Source organism: Caretta caretta, chromosome 17 (assembly GCF_965140235.1).
Source record: "Caretta caretta isolate rCarCar2 chromosome 17, rCarCar1.hap1, whole genome shotgun sequence".
Classification (NCBI taxonomy): Eukaryota; Metazoa; Chordata; order Testudines; family Cheloniidae; genus Caretta; species Caretta caretta.
In genome coordinates this window covers 4,581,919-4,606,067 of record NC_134222.1, presented here as the reverse complement: position 1 = coordinate 4,606,067, position 24,149 = coordinate 4,581,919, and the positions used below count along the sequence as shown (strand labels likewise).

The window sequence follows — 24,149 nt, the reverse complement described above, 5'->3', positions numbered from 1 at the left end:
ATTAAAGCGATGCAACTTTGTGTATAGGCCATAGTCCTTTCCAAGGCAAACCTCCACTTATGATTTTGCCCCATATAAATAGCACTTGGCTGGTTAATTGAATTTCTGAATGGCCACTGCTACTGAGGCAGAGTTGATGGGGGTGCAGAGGATCAGAGGGAAAGGTCTCCAGATTCCTGTAGTACTAGGAAGGCTAATGGAATGGCTTTTGGAAAATCCTAATTAAATAATCATGCAGCAGCATCAGATTTGATGGGGAAGACTCCTCTAGGGGAAAGAAAATCTTTGCTGGCAGCCAAAGCAAACACATTGCTGTACAGTAACACACAATCTAGCCTGATGGGCCCAGCACAAGTGAACCCAAACCCTTCAAAAGAATTCCTTCGCTACCCCCAAATTAAAACCAGAACAGAGCCTTCAGCCAGAGGCGTCTGTGGTTTGCAGCTATGTACTGCTGGGAACTCCGGATACTTATTCCTAAAGGAATTTACATTCCTTTGAAGAAATGCTATTAGGTTGTTTGTCTTCACTGAAAAATGTGGATTTAAAAAAAGTACATTAAAAACCTGAATCAAATCAGCGGAGTCAGAGCAAAAGTGCTGGACAGGTGGTTTGTTGCTTTTGTTTTAAATACACCCAAGGCCGGACATTTTGGTCTCTCTAACACTGGGAAAGCAGATCACCTTTAACTTCCAAATCTCCCATCAAAAACCCTTTATGAAATGAGAGGCCCCGAAAGGCTCAAGGAGCCATGTCCAAGCTAACACGATTATTATTTCAGAGCTGCCACCAAGCTCCTCAGATCAGAGGCCACTCAGCTGATAATGTAGTTAGAGAAATGTAATGGGGGTGCAGTGGGGGGAAGCTAGATTTCCACTATCAAGAAGTCTGAATTTACAACATGCTAAAACTGCCGAAAGATGATGGATTTATTTCATTTAGAACTTTGGTCCATTCAGCAGAGGCCAACACTTCCATAAAGAGATAAAAAGGAGATGAGGCAGGAACACACCAGATCGCTCCTCTCTGTACAGCTGTAGTAAAAGCACCAGTGTCATGGTCCCAAAAGCCTTCACTCCTTGCAGAAAGCCAAAGAGTTCAGTGTCCTGTGTTTATTGCCTTCTCTTTACTGAAGTCCACTAAATCAAATGCTAAACCTGATTTGACAGCCTGGAGCAAGAGTCTCTCATGTTCATATTGCACCTTTTACCCTGAAGAATCCCAAAGCACTTCCACAAGCTGCATTCAGGGACCATTCACCTACCACTGCAATGTGGCAACTGTTAGACAGTGCACAGCAATGTTACGTTCTAACTTAGAACAGACGGTAAAGAACATCAAACCCAACTGATAATGCAAGTTAAAGAACTCTCTCTTATGAAAAGTGTCATGGGAACTTTAATAACTACAAGTCACCAGGTTCTAGGTTTTACCCCTCATCTGAAAGACACAAAAGTGGTATATGGGGGTCTGGCTTCAGGACTGATTCAGAGCACGTCTCCTGAATCACTGTCCCCTCCTTCATCAAGTGCCTTGGTTGTCTTTGAACGTTTCCCATCCAAGGGCTGACCCAGCCCAGCACTGAGAGCTGATGGGACACAGCACCAAGTTACTGCTCAACTTCAACCGAAGAGGTTTGTGAGACCGTGGGTGCAGTGTGCAATTCCAGTGTGGGTCACAAATGCTCCTGTCGCTCCATGTAAGATGGGAGGGAAATTATTTTCAAAAGTGACTGGTGATTTTAGATGCCCATTGTGAGATCCCTTAAAGGAGCTCACACTCTCAGCCCCTCCTGAAAGCCTGGCTGGCCCCTTTAAGGCATCTCAAGGTGGGCACCCAAAATCACTAGTCTTTTGAAAATCTTTGCCAGTGTGTGTAAGTAACAGCTTGTTTGCCCATCTCATTTGCCTCCACTGATGCCTGCATGCATCCAGGATACAAGTAATTTATCAGGACCCTTGTTCCACAGGGGACTTTCCACACAGGCCCAGCTTTCTGAGCTTAATCAGTCATCACACAATAGCTACACTGATGTTGGTCCAGAGGAGAAATCAATGAGAGAGAAAACACAACAGGAGCAATCTGAGTTATTTGATAATGATGGAAAAATCATTTCCAAACAATGGGAAATTCCAGGCTTCTCACCCCAGCATGGTCTGTGAAAACATAAGGTGCTTGAATCACACTCAGTTAAACTACAAGGCAGGTGATTTAACATGTGCTCTATAAATGTTTGTTTCACTGGGATGCAGACTAAATTCATGAACATCAACTGCATGTAACTCTGGTTATTAGAAGTCCTGATCAGTTTCCAGCAGTTCCCTCTGCTGCACAGCACAGAATCATTGCTGTGTCATTGCTGGGGTGGAGCACCTTTCCAAACACGTTAAACCCTGTGTTGGAGGATGCACTCCTCTTCCACTCTCAGTTGCTGGTAGCAGCTGGGATTCTGGCAGGTGGCTCACTCTTCCCCTTAGCAATTGGATCTAGTTCCTCACGGCACCCAACAGGTTCACTTCTGTTTGCTGCCTAATATGGCCCCTTTTTAACCAACATGAAGAAAGCACTGTGGTCTAGTGACATCTCAGCACGGAGCCAGGAGCCACAAACTCCTCTGTGTTATACTAACTCACTGGGTGGTTTGAACAGGTCACAAGATTTTGGTACCTCTCCTTCCCCCTCTGTAAAATTGACATAACATTCACCTACCTCAAGAGGTGCTTGGGAAGCTCAGTTAACATTTGTAAAGCGCTCTGTACGTGCTAAGCGTTACCAGCAGGCAGGAAACTGAGCTCTGTTTGCAATAAAGCTGAAAATAAGCAAAGGGTTTGGTGAGATTAACAGAAATGTTTGCTATATTTTCCATTTCACTATTTCCTGCCCTGAATGATAATTACTGCTCCTTTTATTAACTGTATCCTCCTGGGCACTCCAGAAGAAAAGATCCCCAAGAAAATGGCCCTTTTAACAAGGTCATGAGATGCACAACCTGCTGAGAGCCTACGAGGTGACCCAGTGAAAGAACATCTCAACACAAGACAAGACAGAGTCAAAACATTGAACCAGTCCACGTCCTCTCGTGCTGTAACTGAACTCAGTGACATATTCATCAATGTCAGCGTAGATCACTTTGCAGCGTTAGAAAATGGGTTTCATGGTGGTTTGGACAGAACAAAATCAACACAAACAGGAAAGGGATTTTTTATTTGCAGCCTGATGAGCTAACAAATCAACCAACAGAACACTAAAAAATGTTCATCTTGTACTACCTGAATTCGGGCAAGCCTGTCTTGGAAAATATGTAATATCCATACTGGGAGGATTGCAGCTGACGTTCTGCAGTGCATGCTTTTATTAATAAAAGCCAATGGCTACCACAACATTGCACATACAACTACATACAAAGAACATTATTAAGGTTGCAAAGTCAAGAACTCAAAAGTTAGGAAACGCCAGAATTAAGGTTCTCTCTGGAAAAAATAGTAAGGGATCACGGAATTAAAGATTGTATCATATTGCACACACACACGAGGGTGCTGAATTAAGGTTGCACAGAAAAAGAATTAGTCCTGGCATTTCCTAACTTTTGAGAGCTTGACTTTGCAACCTTCATGTTATTTTAACATAGTTTTTTGGTGTGTAACTTCCTAGATTTTTAAAAAAGCAAACTTAAGAAACAGAAAATCCATTATGAAGCATTATATCAACACCACATGGGTCGTCAGTAAGGTTGGAACCTTTAGATCCACCTGACAGAGCTAATGGAGTAACTACTAGCAGTGGTAGGCTGTCATCCTTTATTGGGAACAGCTCTAGAGAGATACAGGACACTTTGCTGGGTTTCATAGACATTTGCTTACAGCAGAGCGATGATGAGACAGACACCTGGCATGAAAAATTTCAGCCCAAACAATTAGGATTTGGCAAAGGTATAAGGAATAGAAAACAGGGTCTTATAATGGGAAATGTCAGGCAACCTTAATGATAGCCAATAGGTGGTGCTACCAGCCCCACCTATACCAACTCACACACAGAGGAATGTGTTTTGTTCAAACAACTTGTCATATAGCCAGAAATAAAACATTTCAGCTCATGTAAAGTACAGCATGTTAAAGAGCCAACCTGTCTTAAATTGCCTGTTGACGGGAACACCTCTGTCACCCCTCCCAACCTGCAATCAGGAGAAACTCACTATAACTCACATGATATAACCCAGAGAGTCACATTCATCACTGCAAATTTGGTGAAAGAGGTGCACATTTCTGGCTGATCACTTGATGGAGGAAGAGCAAAGGGAAACATACTGGAAAGAGAAATGAACCACTGACTCTCAGAGCAAAAGAAGTGGACTAAAATAAAACAATATTTATTGTATTCTAAAAGTCACCGACTTTTCATTATTAATAATGGAAACAGGAGGTTCCCCGAGAAGTCTTTTCTGGAAGGTAAACAGCAGAGACATTACAAATCATCATCTAATTATTGACTAACACAAGATTAACTTTCCTGGACTGCCTCCCACCTGGGCTGGGCAGGGAAGAATCCCATTGGCTCTGCTGCTACTAATACAAATACTGTCTGTGAAAGGTCACTTTGCTGGAGCCATAGAGATATGCGAGGTGGAAAGATGATAAGAGGGAAACTCCATCTGCTAAGAGAGGGGAAGAAATGAGATACAGAAAGGTTTGTAAAAGTTTACACGGCCAGCATGTGTCATACTATACCATGAGCACCACGCAAGAGGATTTTAAAACACATCAGGTAACACTCGGTGGTGGATACAAAGATAGGAATATAATTCTTCATGCAAACGCCCTCAGGACAAAGGCTGCATTCTGTGCAGTGCAGGTGTGTGTATGGGCACGTGTACACACAGCTTTCAGATTCCCTCCCCCCAAAGGCAAATCGGATCCAGTTTGTTCTGTATAAATTGCTACAAAACACAGGCTAGAAGAGGATCATTAGTAATGATTTAATTGGCTTTCGTGTCACACTCCAATATACATCAAGAAATTATTTCCTGCACAGAAAGCTTTAAAAGGTATTTTATACAGAAACACAATTTCTTTATCCTCAGAAAATGTACAACTCACAGCTGACACTTACACTTTCAGAAGAGCCCACTCTGATAAATACCAAAGAACAAGAGAAGAAAATTTCAAATCAAGGAAGACAAATGCAAACATGTCCTTTACAGGGTACAATTCAATGCACCTGGGTTTCTAACGTTCTTCTGATTTGTTTATTATTTTTGTTAACCTTTCCTTTTATCTCTAGAATTCTGAATGGCAAAGAATGACAATTTAGGAGTCTCCAGGGTAAAGAAACATGGAAATAGTTCAGATTTCATCCCCACAAAGTATATTACAGCACTGACCACGCTATTGCTAATTTTCATTGGGAGGAAAAAAATAGTTTAAAGTGAAGTTACTAGTCCAGCACGCAGATAATGAATCTATGCAAACAACCTGCATTCCCATATGGCTTGTCACTGCATTTGGTAATAATAATAACCCACATTGAGTTTAATTATTTGTTCTGCAGGAAAGGCAGACTACACACCCTCTTTTCTTAGGTTGTCTTTTGTAAACTGATCAGTAAGAAGTGCAAACACCACTCCCTGAGAATGCAGGTTGTAAAACTAGCAGAAGGGTCAGAAACAATAATCAGCACCTAGGGGAAGTGGTGTGATCCAACAAGAGGCTTTCTGATAAGATTTCAGAAGTTCACATAATTGGAGCTTGTCGTCACCCCTTTTAGCCAAGTTTACAGAAATTCCTACCACTGCTAACACTGCTTCAGGTGCATGCTTAGCGATAGAGGACTCCCCAGTGTACGTGTCTGGCTGCCTCCAACACCTGTCTACACTAGGACCCAGCATTTTAACACCAGCACACCATTCGAACCAGTTTCAATAGTAAGAGTTTTTTGTAAAGGTTTCCTCGTGTAGACGAGGTTAATGTAGGTGTTACAATATCTCAACTTTCATTTAGGTGTCAGTACTTATTTTAACAGTTTTGGTCAGATACAAATGATTTTATCTGCTGATTTACCAATTCTACTGTAATCAGTCTCTCAGTTCATAAACTATTAGGACACAGGCTGATTTATCAGTCTTGGAAAAATCACTATTACTAGCCCAGGCACAGAATCTACTGTCCCACTCACACGGGGCTGATACGGGAAAAACACTGGAGCCTATGTTTTCAAAAATGACTAGTGATTGGGTGCCCGACTCGAGTCACCTTAAAGAGGCCTGATTTTCCAAAGGCACTAAACATCCAACTTCTGAAAATCAGGCCCACTGAAGGTGTCTCAAGCCAGAAATCCAAAAATCACCAATGACTTTGGAAAATGCAGGCTTAATATATTATTTGCCAATACAAAAAAAATAAAAATAATAGCAAAACTTCTTATTCCAATAGAACTGTTCGCAGCTGGCCTATAATCATATGAGAATGATACTTGGGGAATGTTAAAGGGAAGTGAAGGAAAGTTATGGGACCTTTTCCAAAACATTAATATCTGATTCCACTTTTAAAAACCTATGACAGAAACATGGTCACCCCAACCACTGAATGCTGGGAATGAGCCAGATATAGAGAAGGTAGGAACTTCAGCAGTTTGCCTTACCACATGCTGGAAATTAGCAAATTATGGCAAAGGAAACAAGGCAGGGATGGAGCATGAATATTAGATTTGTTCAAGACCTAGACATCAATAAAGGTCTTTTGAGGAGGGACAGGAGAGTATTAATGCTCAGTAACATGAATAGTTATCTTCATTTAGGGCCCATCAAGTAAACTATCAGTAAAGGAAATGCAGTAATGCAGAATATTGCACGTATCGCAACCGTTATCAGTTATTTGAGCAGCGTTTGGTTCAGATTTTTGTTTTATGACATCCAGTTTTTAACAGATCTCTATCCTACTTGTAACAGGATCGAAACAAATCCCGCACCACTGCATGGGCTACCACCAGTCTCCTCAGCTATGAGCACGGAAGCCATAATCCAGGATAGAGGGTGTGTGTGTGGGTGTGGGTGTGTCCCTCTCTCCCTTCGCACATGGGAAGGAGCAGGTGGAGTGAGAGGGGACAGGACAGCACAAAAAGATGAACATGAAGCTAGTGTCAGGCCAGATTTTCAGTCTCAACAAGGACATTTCTAATTTGGTGGCCCCCACTCCTGAGTGTCACAGGAACTCTGGAGGGTTTTTAATTTTAGACACAGGTCTGTGCGTGTGGAGTTTGGTTAAAATAAATCTGTACTTGATCTGGAATGTTCTCTCCCTCTCCCGCAAGTGAACTACATATCCCTCAACAGTGGCTGCAAACACTAACCAACCTGTATCTACAGCAGGCCCCAAATCAATACTATAATGAGAAGCAAGCTGGAAGTGCCGTGGAGTGCGATTCTCCTGAGACGATTGCTAGTCAGCTGCAGTGACTCCTCACCTGACACAAACACCGCATGCATGTGCCTCCTGCAGAATGGGTAGGAAAGCATGGATTACAATACGAAAGCTGCACATGAACTCTCCTGCCACCAAAATCCCTGTAGTCTCGTATCATCACCTGGTCTGAAACACACCTTTAGCACTAGGTGGAGAGATTGCCAGGGGGTTTGGGAAGAAATCCAGTGGTGATAATGAGCTGATTTGTGTCACTCAGTTAAGGCTTCTCAGGCAAGCACGTGTCAAGATGAGCACTTTTCACACAAACACTTTACAATTTAGATCCATCAACCCAAATCCTGCTGTTACTGAAATCAAGGAGCATTTTGCGGCTGACTCCAATGGGAACTGGATTGCAACTCCGGTTACTTTAAAACAAGCTGTGTTGTGAGATTTGGGGCCCAATTCTCCCCTCAGATATTCCAGTGCAAATCTGGAGCCACTCCATACAAGTTGCAACAGCGTAAGCGAGAGGAGAACCAGGTCCTTTAAATTTAAAGCCAGTGAGAGGGTTCCATCCTGTGAAGAAATCCTGGCAGCAGCAGGCCCATAATTAAAACTAACATTTCCAGCGGCTCTGCCTTCAGGGCAGCGATGGTGCCAAAGTGGCACACCCATCTTCTGGACTCCAGCTGGCATGAAACAGGCGGCCACAAGCATCGTGGGATAGTACCATTTGGTGCTTGGCTTCCAAGGCCTTATTCCATGAACAGCCCTTTGTGGAGGAGGGAGAGAGGTGTAGTGTGGGTTAGAGAGGGCGGGGTAGCCCAGTGCACGTGAGAAAATAATGAGAAGCTGAAGACAGCTTCAGCAGATGTAGAATTTGGCCTTAAAGCAGCAAAAGCAACAGAGACTACTGGCCTGTTAACAGTAAGGTGTGATTTGACCGGTGAATGCAGTGATTTTGCCCCCTCCATGCTTCCCACAGAGGGTTCTCCTTGCTGTTTTACTGATAGCTTGACCACATGCTCCTGCCCTCGGAGCACAGGGGAGACATTGCAGTGTCCTGTCCTGGGCATTTATAAGGAGTTCAGTAGAGTCCTGGGGGCCAGGAGACAGCGATTTAAGGGGATCTTATTTTTAAAGAAACAAGCAGCTCTATGATGGGGAAGGAATGTCGTCTTGTCACTTTCAGGGCAGAGTCCAACACTGGGAGACCCCAAACGGGAACTGCAGCTAGACGCTGAGAAAGTAGCATTGTATGAGCAGCTGGCGAACCTTGGATGTAATTCAATCAAAGCATTTTCATAGCCTGCAGTCTCCAACTCACTGCATCTCCTCCAAGCTGTGGGCCTGGAGAAGCCCCAGTGAGACAGGTTTCCCTCGGCTAATCTATCCCTGGGGCACAGAGCTCTGGGAAGATTCATCCCTTGCCAAAATCATGCTGCTTCTCCATTCAGAAGAATATGGTTAATGCCTCTCAGGGCGTGGCATGGATTCGGCAGCTATTTTTCTGTGATGAAGTGTAGGATAATGGGGAGCCTGCACAAGACCTGGCCAAAGTTGCTTCGGGGCAGCAGATGTTGCTTCTGTCCATCTACAGTCTCTTCTTGATGAGCTTCTCCAGTTTTCGTATTCGGGAGGACTCCTGCTCAGGTGTGGGAGCCGTCAGGGACATGGAGCTGGTGTTCTCTCCCCCAGAGGGAGGGGTGGGAAGCCTCTGGCGGAACAGTTCCAACATACTGCTTTGCTCACTTCTCTTTAGGCCCTGTTAAGAAACAAAAAAAAGTGGAATTACAATACACAGTGAGAGCACTACTGAACCTGGACAGTGGATGCCGGAAAAGAGCTACTGCAGACCCAGGTTCAAATCTCAGTCTTCTCTTCCTCCCCTGCAAGGGCAGGATACAGCCACCCCACTGTTCTAGACAAAGGAAAGCTAAGCCTGAAGCCAGGGATTGAACTCCCAAGTCAGTAGGTAAAGGGAAAGCAGGGTAAGTGGCATCAATCAGTAGCAGCTCTCCAGGCTTTCAGAGCAGGGAGGATGCATTTGTTCTGTAAATTGCCTTTTCATACTTCAGAAGCCCCACACATTTCTTCTGAAACGGTTGCCAAGGCATTCAGATTTCTCCAGAGGGGGACTTTATTAGAGGACAATAAATTCTGCTGGATTGGTTCTAACCTTCATGTCTAATATCTTCTGGAAAGTGTCTGTGCTGCAGTCAGCAAGGAGTTTGATGTAATTGTCAACAAACACAACAGGTGGCTCATGAGGGGCCATAACCACCTGCAGAGAGAGAGAAGGGGGGGGGGCCATCAGACACAAGCTATGAACATATAAACCCACCAACCAGCTATACCAAGAGCCATAACAATGGTGGATGGAGAAGTTTCTCCTGACATGTAAGTGGAGCTTCTAAAAGCCCAACTGAAATTCATTAGGTTGAATTATCCCCTACACAACCTGGCATCTGCAAAGGATGAAGAACCGTTACAGTTTAAACTAGATTCAGGCAGAGGGATTCTGGAGAGGAGGGGAATGATGCACATTTTACAAGAGCCAAAAGTCCTGCTCCAACTTTACCTGAGTAAAGGCAAACTCTTCTTTTTAAACAGCAGGATAAATCTTTGTGCTTTAAAAGAGCAAAGCTATGAAGGGCTCAGGACAACAGTCTCCTGCTCACTCCCTGTGCTTTGTCCTGCCAACAATCTCCACACAGACTTCCAAGGCCCTTCACCCAGAGCCCAAAGCAGAGTTGTCTTACAATGGAACTGTCTGGGCAACATGCCAGAGACACTGCTGTGGGTAGCTTGCGGTATCCATGTAGAACAACAGCGTACAGTCTCGTCTCATCTGTGCAAACCAGTGGAACCTACAATGGCTAAAGAACGGAAAAGAGGCCATACACGCTTACTTTTACTGAAAGGTGCGAGCAAGTTAGTAGGAGCAAAGCAGCGATGAATCCCAGAGCAGGGAGGAGTGATGGGTCCCATTTATGAATTGTCAATTGTTACTCAGAAGCTGAACAGATCCGAGAGGCTGCAGGGACTGCGTATTGTGTTGAAGCTGTTGTAGGGCTCTCCCTCCCAGCTTGTGGGCTGGCAGGCACTGGGGGTGGGGTTCGAAATTTCATTTTATTAACCTGGGAAGCATGAGTCTCTTCAATACCACTGGGAGAAGAGCCATGAACGTGGCACTGGTGAAAAGCCCCAGCTGACATCCTCTGCTCAGGACAGGCAGCATGTGCACAGTGGGAGCCCAGAGTTCCCCCTTGCTGCCCCATCAATGAGCCTCAACCCTAACCTGAATTGCTTATTACCCAAGCTCCCTTTCCACTGTACAGAACAGACACAGTATCCCGTCGGGGTAGCAGGAGAAGATTACTTCTCTATCATTCATCTCCCCAGGAAAGCACAGTTTAGGGTCACTGCTTCACACCAAGGGCCTGCTTGTCACTCCATTTCAGAGCTAGGCTGCCTGAGGAAGCTACTTGAGACAACGATTAGGGTCAACATGGGGACAGTGGCACCCCCATGGATTGGGATCAGCGAGCAGAACTGTGGGGAAACTCCACACTGGCTTTGGGGGGATTTCAGCTAACGAGTTCACCTCCTGAGCTGCATTGTCCAAAGTTACCAAATCTCCAGTGAAACCATCTGAGGGGGAAAAAGAAGGTTTCACTCAAAAGCCGGGTCAGGTTCATGTTCCTGGTCAGGATTGGTGCCTGAAGCAGACTAGTTTCTCATGGTTTTGGAAGGTTTGCCCAATTCTATTAGTTAACCAGGCTACTGTTGCTTTACATACCATGAAGTGAGCCACGGATATCAGCATTGGTGGGTTGTTCGAAGGCATCTGACATTTAACCCCGTGGCCTCTGAGTACCCAGAGTCACTCCACACCAGAGCATGTTATTACATTACTGACATTAATGGCCCCTCTATCTCTGACAAGGCTCTCTGGACATATCTGTATGCAACATTTCTCCATAAGAAGTCCCAGTAGGAGAGGAGTGCAAACTCCCTCACAGCACTCCAACACATCAACACCACTTACAAGTTAAGTGCCCGAGCACAGATGCCAGGTTCGTGGATGTGAGGGGACCGATTAATAAAAAAGGAACAGGAACCAGTGACGATTGGATTGTTTTGGGTGCATAAGCCAACCAATTAGTCCGGTCACCAGTTTATTACCGGGACTGTGGGCTCACAGCGGGACTCTGGTGAGCGTGGTGGTATGAAACATGGTAAAGAAAATATTGACTAGAGGGAGAATAGCTAAAGGTTCCATTGGCACTAAAGGACACCCTCAGCGTCAGCAAAAGTATTTTACACACTAGCACTGACAGTCTGTGCTGTCTGAAAAGCAGACCTGCGACTAACGCAAGGTCTCTGCATTACATGAATAGTTGCACTGCTATCATGCATTGCCCAGAGGATCTGTGGATCTGCTGCAACGTCAATACAAGTGACTCACCACTGGCACTGGCTTCACAGCATGATTGACCACGCCAGTATGATAAGGGGGGATAAAAACCTTTTGTTTTGTCTATCTAGAGCATAAGCTCTTTGGGGAAGGGACTTGCTTTTACTATGGTCCTGTGGTCGCACAATGGAGCCTTGATCTCAGCGGGGGCCTCTACGTGCAGTGTCGCTGTCATACAGTAACTAGTAGTCTTTTCTTTTCTTTTGGTTCAATTGTTTTCTGAATTCAATACTATTGTTTTAAACTTTCTAGTCTTTACTGTCCCATGTGACTCTGACAAGAAAGGAAATTCAGATTTAAAACTCCTACCATGCCCTTAGCCTGGCAAGCATGTGTCGAACAAACCAATTCTCTGAGCCAGCAGGCAGCACTGAAGTGCACAGGGCTGAGGACAAAGTGACTGCCTTAAAACTGAATCCACTCACTTTCCTCTTCCCTAGTTTAAATTAGACCCTCATTGTTATGTTAGCTTAGCTTGGACATTATAACTGATCCCAGCTCCCACGGATTCTCGCACACAAAACCATCTGCACTATTTTGTTAACAAACAGAAGACAGCACCATCCACAGGAGATATGGGAGGTCATGACCTTCAGCACTGCTGTGCCAGCCCTTGGTATTAGTTCAGCCTCAAATCAGATATATTACTCCAAGGATAAAACAAGCTCTGGTGTTTTCACATCAATTGTTCATTTATAGTATGACAAAAATTGTTCTTGGGTCATTTTACAGTCACGGGCTTCAAAAAGCGAAAGAGGACCCCACTCAACAAGGTAATGGAGCTGTGTCTGGACTGGCTCTCCTGCTAGACAGGAAACAGGTGCCACCACCCCACTTGGCTCTCGCCAACCAGCTATGCGTGAAAGTCTCCAAGTAATTTTAGCGGTAGCATTTGCTCTGAAGCATATGGGGAGGGATTTTTGAAGGTGCCATAGGGAATTAGGATCCCAAACCCTATTGTAAGTCAATGGGATTTGAGTGCCCAACTCCCTGATGTCCTGGAAATGCCAACCACACCATACCAATGTGCACATACGCGCATGTGTTCTCAGTAACGTCGGGTTCCAAAGAAATGGCCCCATGGCAGTCACACTCCGAGTTTCCAGGTCAAGCAGACTCAAAATAAAGAATCTTGAGAGTTACCTTCAGGATCATTTCAGCCCGCGTCATGCCCTTCACCACTATCTTTGTGTAGCTGGCAGGAGCCTTCCTCACCACCTGGGACCCAATGGAAGGCAGATCCAAGAGAACCATCTTCAGAGAGTGAGTGTCCAACAGCAGCTGTAATAGTTAATCGCACTCTGCTGTTATACTGTCCCCAGCTACTAAGTGTCATTAGCAGCTAGAATGCCACAAAGTCTAAAAGTTAAACTCTTTACAATCCCAGAACATCTTGGCATTTACATCACTGTTGGCACAGAAGGAATGAATCACCATGATGGAGCCTCAAAGGACTAGTCCCCTCAGTTGGGGTATATCAGCAGATCTGCCCTGACCTTAATGGAGCCATGGTGATTTACGCCAGCTCAGGATCTGGCTCACAGCATGTCACCCATTTGTAAACTGGAATGTTAACTCGTTCCTAAAACCAACTCAGTAACACCTTGATCCCTTTGCCTCCCAGCCTCCAATGCTATCCATTGTTCTGCATTCACTCAAACACTAGTAAAACTACAGAACAGTACCTATACTGACAGCTACCCACCTAACGCGCTGCACTCACTGACTCAGTGTCACTCTCCGTACAGTGCATGTGAACTTTCACTAAACTGGCCTCTACCAAACACTTCAGGCAGCATAATGGGAAAAGGGCTGCTGCTCAGCAATAGCTAAACTGGAAAAGGTGCCCTCAGCCAGAGCTTAATTACCATAAATCCTTCAGGTCTGAATTAGAAAGCAGGATGGAGACCAGCCGCGGAGCAGAGACCTGAGTCATTTGGGCTGTATTTTTGTTTAACCAGAAGTGGAGCACAATTTGATTGGTTAACATGGGACAGGAAACACTCTGGGTATTCAGATCCACAGCTCATTCCCGCAAAGGGGCTAGAATCAGGCGGAAGTGGGCTCCCCACAACCTTACCAGTGCTGCAAAAATCCCCACAATAGTTAAGGACGTTTGTGTTACGGTCCTAAGCACACAGAATTTAGTTAACATATGAAGGCTATCGGACGTTAGTTAATATACTTGGGATATTGATTCCAAAGGGAGTGGCCATGGCAAGTTCACCAGCTCAAATGTGGACCAGATTAAAAAAGGGACACTCTACGATGGCTGTCTCAAGGCGTGTGAGAGATGAATTGATGGTCTCAGTTCAGTGGGGACAGGATTCCATATAATAAAAAAAAACATGTTCACAAACATGGTACTGGTGCCTGGACTTGAATGCAACTGCTGTTAAATAGCTGAGAAACTCCCTTCAGAGATCAGCAGTGGCAGTAAAAAGCAGCACTATTATGGTAACGTTTGCACCAGGGGCCAGATTTACAAAGGTCTTTAGACAACTAATGATGCAGATAGGGGCTTAGTGGGATTTTCAAAAGTGCCTAGAGCAGTTAGGCACCTGACTGCCATTGAAAATCAATAGGAGTTAGTCACCTACCACACGCACGTGCTTTGGGAAATCTCACTAAGTGCCTATCCATCTTTGTCAATCCAGCCCCAAGAGAACAAGCATCACTAGAATGAAATGGATTCAGGGTATAGATCAAAGCCTAACAGACCTGCACTGTTCAGTTTGCATTAGACAACACAGCGATCAGAGAGCTGAAATGGACAAGTTATTCCATTACCCTAATAATTAAACACACAAATGCACTGCTGGTAATGGGCTAATCACTTTAACCACATGGTCATTCAGAAAAGCTCCAGTGACAGACAACCTGGAGTCTCTAATGACGTTTATTATACAAGATAACTAGGAACTGTACTTCAGCCACTTGCTTTCTATTCGGGAAAGCAGCAGGAGTTCAGTCTTTACACAAACACAGCAACATCTTTTTATTTTTTAAAGAAAGATCCTGTTCCATTTCGCAAAAGCCTGTTGCTCAGAGATTCTGACTCCTTGGCAGCCGGCAGCTTTGAAGACATCCATCAGAAGTTCACTGTTCTCCCATCTGAAAGCCTGTCCCATTCAAGCCACGTCTTCAACCAAAGAGCAGTGGTGTCCCAGCCACCAGACAGGTGTATGAAGATAAAAAAGCTGAGGCGACAGACCCAGCACCTGCACCCCGAATGCAAAGATAATGCAAACTCTCCCGATGTGTCCAGTCATTTGCATTCCCTGATACATGGCTACGTATCAAAGTTCACTGTTTCAGTATATGTCAAAGATATTGACAAAACCACTTGCTTTCTTAAGGCTGCTATTTGCTGTCTGTTAATTTTGGGGCTATCTAGGGAAGATACAGAGAAGAAAGGAGACAAAGAACTGGGAGTCAGGAGCTCAGAGTTCTAGTCCTGAGCCTGCCATTGGCCCCACTGTGTGACCTTAGACAAACCACTTCAGTGCTTTGGTTTCCCCATCTCTAAAATTGAGAATACTTATATACTTCAGGATGCTGTGGTGCGTCTGAAATGGTTTGTAAAGCACATGGAGATCCTGAGATGAAAGGCATTTTATAAGTGCCACAGCATTTTTCATCCAGCAACACCCCAAAGGGTTTGCCAAGCTCCATTCAGCAGCCATTCTGTATCAGCACCACCACACCAGAGTGTTTTTTAAAGAGAGAAATATCATATCCATCTGGAAATACAAGAGGAACTGCAGGAGGCAGAATATAATTGCCCACACTGGAAGTTAGCCAGGACACATGGCTTAACATCAACTCCTGACAAAACTGCCATGAGATCTCTGATTGTCACCAGATTTCTTATCAGAATCCTCAGCAGGACCGCCACTTTACTTACGCTTGAGATGAGACACACTCACAGCCCATGGGATGTACAACACTGAGCATTTTCATTATAAAACCTGTACAAAAGTGGGTTACGAATTCATGCAAACAAATTTGCTTTGGGCTGTACCTTGGCACAAATTCTCAGCCTTAAAAAAAAAACAAAAAAACAAAAAAACAACAGTTTGGCTGCTTTTAATTACACAAGAGTTAAAAAAAAAAAAAAAAAACAGACAGACATTTACTGGTTTTAGAAGCACGTGGATTAAGAGTAAGGTCAGGATTTTTAAAACCCACTAGTGAGTTTGAGTGCCTTAGATTTTGGATGTCCAAACAGACATTTTAACTGGTCCTAATTTTCAGCAAGTGGGAGTTCAGTATTTTCTGAAAATTAGGACCTTTTAAAGGCGGTGCACTCAAAATCGAGGCGTTCAAAGTCACATCCTGACAAATATTATTTCTCTCTTCCAATTCCTTTCTCCACCCAGAACTCTTGATCTTCCTCCCTTACCCACAGACTCTTCCTCTCAGTCTCACTCCCCCATCACAGGCCCCATAACATCTAAAAGGACTCCTCAATCTTCTTTTCCCTAAACCCTTCCCAACCAGACCTTCTCGCTGACTCACGGCTGCATTGGTCCATCTTGAGCCACCAGACCAGTGTCAGGCCTCCACCTGCCTGTTTAAAAGCTTCATAAAAAGCCAAGACCCATCAGATGAACACTAACTTATGCGTGCAGCTGGAATTTCCATGGCAAGCTCAGGTATGCAGGATGGAGAAATGCTGCAAAAAACTGGAAAGAATGCTGCAAGCACCTGTAAAAAACCTCAAATGGCACCGCTGGGAGCTACACCTCTTAGCCCCAGGCCCTATAAAGGATGCTGTTTTTTCTTTAAACTACATTCACAATAAGTCGTTCACAGCTCCAAAGTCAGTCATGGTCTACTGCAGCAATCCACGCTTTTGTGCAGCATTTTGTTCCCCAAACTGCTATAAAAGGAAATACAAACAAGGATCTACACAATCCACATTCTAACATCCTGTTTGAACAAAACATTAGCTGGGAAACAAACTAACAAAGCCAAGGAAAGACAGAAACTTCTTTCTCTCACACTTCCATTATTTTTCTTAATCTTACTATTATTACAGCACGTTCATCAGCAACTGATCTCAGCACCTTGGTAGAACAGGGTTCATTCTAGCTGTAACTCAGGAGTCCAAGGCTTCTGCTGGATTGGGTTACAACTTTTACATTATTTAAAAGCCACTTGGAGGGTGTTGCCTGGACGTTTCACTGTGAAACATTCCCCCATGCCTCAGCTCCCACTACTAAATACAGACACCTACACAGGTCAGGGGCTGTGCACCTGAGAAGCTTCAAAAGCCAGGGCGGCTACTATAAAAACGGCCTCCTTTTCCTTTAACATTAGCTAGTCTCTCAGGAACTGTTCTGAACACCATCAACACACCCCTCTCTCTCTAGTTAAGATTAAATGAAACTTCTTGTTCTCAAGAAATCAGGTTCTACCGACTAACTAAAATAACTTTACAAAGTCACACAATATTTTCTCTGTTATGAATCCAGCCATGTTATCATGATTCGATTTCTCTCTCAAAAGACGATGAACTTAAAAACCTGACAGACTCTGCATTTCGGTAATAAAAGAAACCAAGAGAGCCGCTCTCCAGCAGATGTTTGCATCATTACAAATCTTCTAGCACTTAGAAAAGCAACAACGAAATGAAAATCCAACATTCCTAACCAATCATCTTCATGGTTTGTTTGCCATGGCCATGTTTGGGGACCAGGAACAAAAACTAATACGAATACTATGGATATACGAATGCTATGGATATTGACTGATTACTGGGCACTACGAGGCAAGGGCAATCATTCAGAACTGAGCTGTTGGCATTGAGTTGGAGGCAATGTCAGGACCTGCTCAGAATTCTCACCATCAAGGAGGCAATGTTTGCAGCTGAGCTTCCTTTTCCAGGTTGACAAACCAATGTGCATTGGCGCCTCTCTAGACTATTTGCTATGCAAACAGCTTTGCCCTCCCACTGTGGCTGCTCTTACGCTGCTTTTCAGGCTTTAAATGACTGGATTTGGAAAAGCCACAGCAGCCAACTCATTTACAGTTGAACTGCCACCTGGCGCCTTCTGCATCAATTCCTTTTTCAAGATCAGACATTTATATGAATAATAGATGAAATTCACCATTGCACAGGGCCCTCTGCACCATTTAAGCACTGTGTTGGACCAAGTTTGGAGGCATGGGTGCACATCTGGTACAGCTATCCAGGGATGGCTCTGCACCAAGCCTTCTGATGATGTGGGCTAATCACAGAGCATCCTCTGGTTGTGTTCACAGGACTGCAGGTGGACAGCACAATATGTGGTGGTGGGAGGTTGGGTGGGTTACCCAGGGAGGATCCTAGACACACAAACTACCTTTATTTCCCATGAGGAGATCTGTACTGCCTACAGTACTTTAGCCATAAATAACATTTCACTCATCGCGCGTGCTTTTCACCAGGCTCTTTAGGAGCATTAAATCTCATTACAGCACCGTGAGGCAGGTACTGTAAGCTTCACTATCCTCATTTTATGCAAGGATAATCTTAGGTCCAGAGAAATGAAGGGACTTTGTCCCAAGTCATTCAATGAGGCAGCAGCAGAGTTGGAAACAAAATCCGGGAACCTGAACTGTTCCCTGATCTAACCCTAGACCACACTGCCTACCAGCGCATGGCAATCTTTCGTATCCCACTCCCCAAAATGTATCATGACATCACTGATCAGAAAGTCCTAAAATCACCATTGAACACTTACTTATGTTGAAATTCAGACAATGCATCACCCGCAACACCCCACTTCTTTAGCAACAAATGCCCTAGTTCGGTGCAATTCGACACAGACACCAGGAAGCTGAGAGCTCTACTGCAGGATGTAATTAATTTTTCTCACCTGTTCTGCCCCCACCATGCTAATCGGTTTGCACTTGAACAGATGGTTGATGAACTTGGGAATGAAGGAGCTGCGGAGAAAAAGAGTACCAAAATTACATATTTGAATTTCAATATTCAGAGTCACATAAAATCTTAAGCGAACCCTGTGCAAGATAAATCAGGGTTTCCATTATGGTACTGCAAGTGCATACAGCTCTCAAATGGATTCTGAGCATACAATATTTTTTTAAATATACAAATAGGTTAAGTAGAGTTCTTTTTCTTTAACCATGCTGATCTAAAAGTTAATCTGGAGGCCAAGTACATGTTATATGTAAGTATTTCTGTAAAAATGGAGCAATATATTATAGTGTCAGTTGAAGTATCAGTTAAGTAAGTTATCATACTACACAATAAACATCAAAACACAGGGACAATAACTGTTCATGGAGTGGAAACATCTTTATAACAAGAACCTATTCTGTACAGGATATAGAAATACTATTTACATAAAAATAAGTATTACAGAAGTACCGTGAGATTCCCACAAAGATCAGAGGTCCACTGTGTGTATATACATCTACACACACACACACACACACAGAGTAAGAGAAAATCCCTGTCCTAAAGACCTTACAGTCCACGCAGGTAAGACAAAAGGTGGGAAGAAAGGCAGCTTTACTATCCACATTTTACAGCTAGGGAAAGGAAGCTGCCAGAGTTTGTGTCACATGGTCAGTCTTTAGCAGAGCTGGGAACTGAATCCAGATCTTCTGAATCTCAGTTCAGTGCTAAACACAAGCCCACCCGGAACAATACATGATAGAACGTAGATTTTCTGGGTTAGGTTTCTGTTTTTTCTTGATTTTAAGTTTTTTTTTGGGGGGGGGGTGAGGTGATTTTTATAATGGAAAAAGAGCTTCTCTCCTCTCCTCTCCCCTCCTTGAGGAGGGAAGTCTTATCAATGTTAAATGTGTTTTCCTTGTCAATCTGGCACCCTTTGAAGCCCCATGCTCCCAGGGATGGTCTCCCAGCAGGTGGATGGTTATTCTAGGGCCCCTCCCTAACGCTGCCAAAGGGCTACATCTGGGTATACGTTTCGCGGGTGAAAAAAGCTGTTCTCAAATGTTTGCTTAGGTGGGATCTCACTGGTTGACCCTTCAGTCCAAAAGACATGGTTAAGGTATTATAGTGTCTATGCCACAGTGTATCAAAAATAAAACACACACAAAAGACATATTACGTCTATATTTCAGTATTTTATGCATGTCTGAATTTTACACATGTTGACGATCAAAAAGGCCAAGCTACACAGGACACTACCCAGTTACACTACCCCGGCAGTAACACCCTCATTAAGGCCCCTTTACACTGCCAGAGTGATGTAAAGGGGCCTTAAAGCAAATCAGACTCAGGCCCACAATATTCACCAATAAAACCAAAGGGCCGCACTAGATGCATTCAGTAGCCAAACTCAAGGAGAGTGGCTAGCACAAGCAAAAGGAAGTTATCTAGACCCCGATGAGCAGTTTGGTAGGACCACATCATTAACGTCCCCTTTTCCTCTTATTCGCTCATTTGTAATTTACTTGGCTTCCTTCACCTGGCCTCCATTTGGCTGAACACTTGCATGTCTCATGTTTCCGGTCCCATGTCTGGGACCCAGCAACAGGTTTAGACTTTAATGGCTCAGTCCTGTATTTTGTTTAAGTTGGTCTGTTTTCTTTCCCCTTGCAGAAAGCTCCACTTACTGCAGTGACTGGAATTCAGTTTGGTTTTCCCTTTGCATCTGTCAAGCTATTTATTTCCATCCCGCGAAGGAAGCAGCCTGGCCAAGACCCTCTTTGTCCTGCCACCAGTTATTCTCACCAGGTAATTTCTTCTTGTCCTCACTCAGGTCAGAATGACACATGGTACATGTCTGCAGCCCATGCAAAGCACTCATTAAATGAGCAAAAAAACTGAAGGAAAGAAGCTTTTTCAACCGAAGAATTTTCTCCTCTCTCTTTTCATGGCCGTGGCCTCTCACAATGAATAATCTTTGCCTGGATGGGAGGGGAGCCTCAATGGGGAACAATTTTAAAATCATTACTGAGAACAAGCTCCAGGGCTGCCCCCAAATGGCTTTCAGTCTGGCCACATGAGAAACTAGCCTTGGCAACACAGCATAAACAACAGTAGGAAAACAAACACGAGCTTCTACTGCAGGAAAGCATTAAGGCAAAGATGAAAGTTATCTGTCTCATAAGTCTATTTTTCAGGTGTATAAATAAATCCCAAAGGCCAATTAGAGAGAGCCAAGAACAGCTGGAGTTTATGTGAGCCTATAAAACGGACAATCAGTAGAAGTTCTGGCTGCAGCAGTTCACTGCAAATGGAGGAGCGTGCAAGATTACGTGCATCTTTGATCTCACATGTAGGTCTAACCCAAGGGCAGGTCTGGTGCTAATACTTCCACATTGCATATGGGAGACAGTAACATTGCTTAATTCTGCAGCATTTCAGGTAGGGAATCCGCATTCACATGAGCCAAGGATTCCCCCTTTGAGTTGTCCAGCCAAAATCTTCAACAGGGGAAGCTTTGCTTAGTGTGAAAATTTCAAGGTGTCAGAGAACGGCCACCTGCTCTCCCCGCAACGAGCACAGAACGGAGGAGGGAATGACCTTTCCATCCCGGATGCTGCCTGTTACGTTATATTATGCCCTGTCTAACTGGAATGTCCAGCAGGGTGGGCAAGATGAGTGACACTACCCCTCTTCCATGTGTTGGCTGGCAGAGGCCATCAAGAGTGCTACAGCATGACTGAGAATCTCAGCTCATCTGAGCTTCTTGTCTCCGAAGACCTAGACAGCACAATTCCTAAAGTTAGCTCCAAAGCCCGACTCCCCCACAGCACGTGTAGGCAGTCCCGATAAGAGGAATATATATTTATTCTACTGTATATTCTCTCTTCATGGTTTAAGCACTTTGAAAAATGTGCTCCACTGTACTCAGAGATCTACATTTTAATGCCACAACTCATTTACAGTTTGAGCTGTAAAATCATATCCAAAACACTTTGTACAAGCAGACTAGTCCCCAAGGTAATAATAAAGCAGAGCAAGACAGATTAGGAGCCTGAAAACAGAAACCACAGCACTTGAAAGGCTCCCATCCAATAGGAGAAGCTTTGCCAAGCTTGTGCTTTCCTAATCCCTTGCACTGATAATGCATTAAACACAATACCTCACTAAGCAAGACAGACAGAGAGATGCAACCACAGTACATTTGTTTTAGAGATGACGACCTGCTACAGAATGTTGTTCAAAGCATCCAGCTGTTCTTGAGTCACTAGCAATAGAGAATCACTTAGGTTTAAATAACCTTCTGAAGTTCAGATCAGCCGCTCTCTCCGAATCAACAAGATTTACTCCAGGCTGCTTCAACACTAGCATATGCTGCCTGAATGTCACAATCTTCTTTCACATAATTCTGCTCATTGAATGCCTGATCAAAGTCCCTCCAAGTCATTAGTTAAATTTGCACTCTAATTATCCACAACATTCTACTGTACTTAGCTAACACAGAGCCAATCTGGGGCAGAGGAAAAGAGGATTACCTTTAAAAGCCTTACCACATGCCAGGGTTTCTATCCCCCCTGTTCCTCAGTTCCAATCTCCTTGCAACTTCCAAAGGTAGGTTGAGCAAATGTCCATACAGATGTGCTATATTTTTTATTTAATAGGGATGTGAGTTAGGTACCATTAAGAATGTAAGAGAGGGGTTCATTTGTGTTGCTCTTAAATGTCATCTTGAATTTCTACTACACCAGTCTAGGGAGCGTGAGTGTCTTGGTCCAAAAGGGAAAAAATGGCATACACTGAAAGACACTTCAGGTCCCTGGTGAGGAATTTTCTTCCTCCAAATTTGGTTCAAATTTCTTCAGCTGGTTTTAAGTTTAACAGCTTTAGAAACTCTCTCTCCCTTGTGGTCCTGTAACTCAAAACCAGCCCTAGTGCAATACAATTAGATTTAAGAAGTTGCTGCCGGTGCAAAAAGATACAGATGTTCACACACAAAATGCAAACAGGATTTTCAGCATTGTGTAGCGCATAAAAAGGTACAATGTCTATTAGACAGACGAGCCTATAACATTAATACTCTATGGATTGAGAGTCTTAAAGACACCCACATATGGGTAGGTATGAAAACGTCACATGGGTGCTGAGAAAGATCAAGGTATCATAAACTAGTATACTGGTTCTGTTTAGAAGCAAGTCTTACAAAAGACTTCAAATGTAAATACTGGCAAAATCAACATCATCAGGAGAACGGAAGAAGCTGAATTCTCACATATAGGGCTTGATCCAGAGCCCAGTGAAGACAACAGAACTTTCTCTCAACTTAAAGAGACATTGGAGCAGGTCCACAGTTGTATTCAGAGGTCTTTTGAGTGGTAGTTTTGCTGTTTTCTAAGGTCTACCAAGGAACAAACTTTGAACCACTCACTCATTCCAGCTTAGATTTGAACTCATCCCAGATGGGAGAGCTGGGTGCTTTATCCACAATTCACTTGGTATGTGCTTAGCAATAAAGTTTAAAGGGAGGCAACTAAGCCAAGGTATTAAGACTGTGCCGTGAACAGCTGAGTAAATGGATTTTTCATTTATCACCATGATAGCTATATAAAATTCAAGTGTAACCACATAGGAGGCTTATGCGCAATAAATTTTCAGAGACAGCGTGTCGAACAGTGATTATGGGCAGTGTCATAATATGATTTATCAGTAACTGCTCCTTAATGCAAACTACTGAGCACCCAGAGACAGAAAAAGGAGTGCAACTCTCAGGCCATCCGCCCTGCTACAGAAACTTATGGCTCTCAAGACATCCCACTACATCCTTTTCTGCTGAAGTAGAAACCGAAGCTCTGATTCTCACAGCCACACAGTAACTGCAAGTCTGTACAATTTACTTTGGAGAGATTAGCTTATTAGAACTGAATTAAATGTTTAGGTATTTTTAAAGTATGAAATATGGCACGTGCAGTGTTCCCCGCTCATGCCTTCTGCTGGGCTGGCCATGCAGAACTCGACAGCCAGTAGCTGTAGCTACCAGGGCCTTTAACAGCTTTTTCCTGGGTCATAGGCCTGCAGTGTTTGATTGGTCTCGTCGAAGAAAAGGGAGTTTAAAAGAAATTGCCCATAATCCCTTCAAAGGTAATTTGGCTCTAAGAAACAGGGCTCTAAATAAGACTCAGAAGCTAGGATTTTAAGGGGGGGGTCTAAGAGAGGTGGGCACTCAACTGCAATGAAAATCAGTGGGAGCTGGGCCCCTAACTCCAAAAAAGCCAGCCTTATTCTCTGCATCCCCCAACCACTATTAACCTGTCTAGCACTGACAGGCCAGGAAGCAGATCATCACAATGGCTCCACATACCTGGAG

At 43.9% G+C, this 24,149-nt stretch overlaps 1 protein-coding gene across 2 annotated transcripts in view; it reads right to left on the bottom strand.

Moving 5' to 3' along the window:
* Positions 1-4,958: 4,958 nt before the first annotated feature.
* VPS53 (VPS53 subunit of GARP complex) overlaps positions 4,959-24,149 on the bottom strand; it is a 98,908-nt gene continuing 79,717 nt past the window's right edge. For both annotated transcript variants that reach the window (XM_075120779.1, XM_075120778.1), the window contains exons 19-22: positions 18,744-18,813; positions 13,021-13,158; positions 9,577-9,681; positions 4,959-9,162 (exon numbers count right to left, since the gene is read on the bottom strand). In XM_075120779.1, coding sequence (XP_074976880.1) covers positions 8,992-9,162; positions 9,577-9,681; positions 13,021-13,158; positions 18,744-18,813 — 484 coding nt within the window. In that variant the 3' untranslated portion in view covers positions 4,959-8,991. The remainder of the gene's footprint in view (positions 9,163-9,576; positions 9,682-13,020; positions 13,159-18,743; positions 18,814-24,149) is intronic.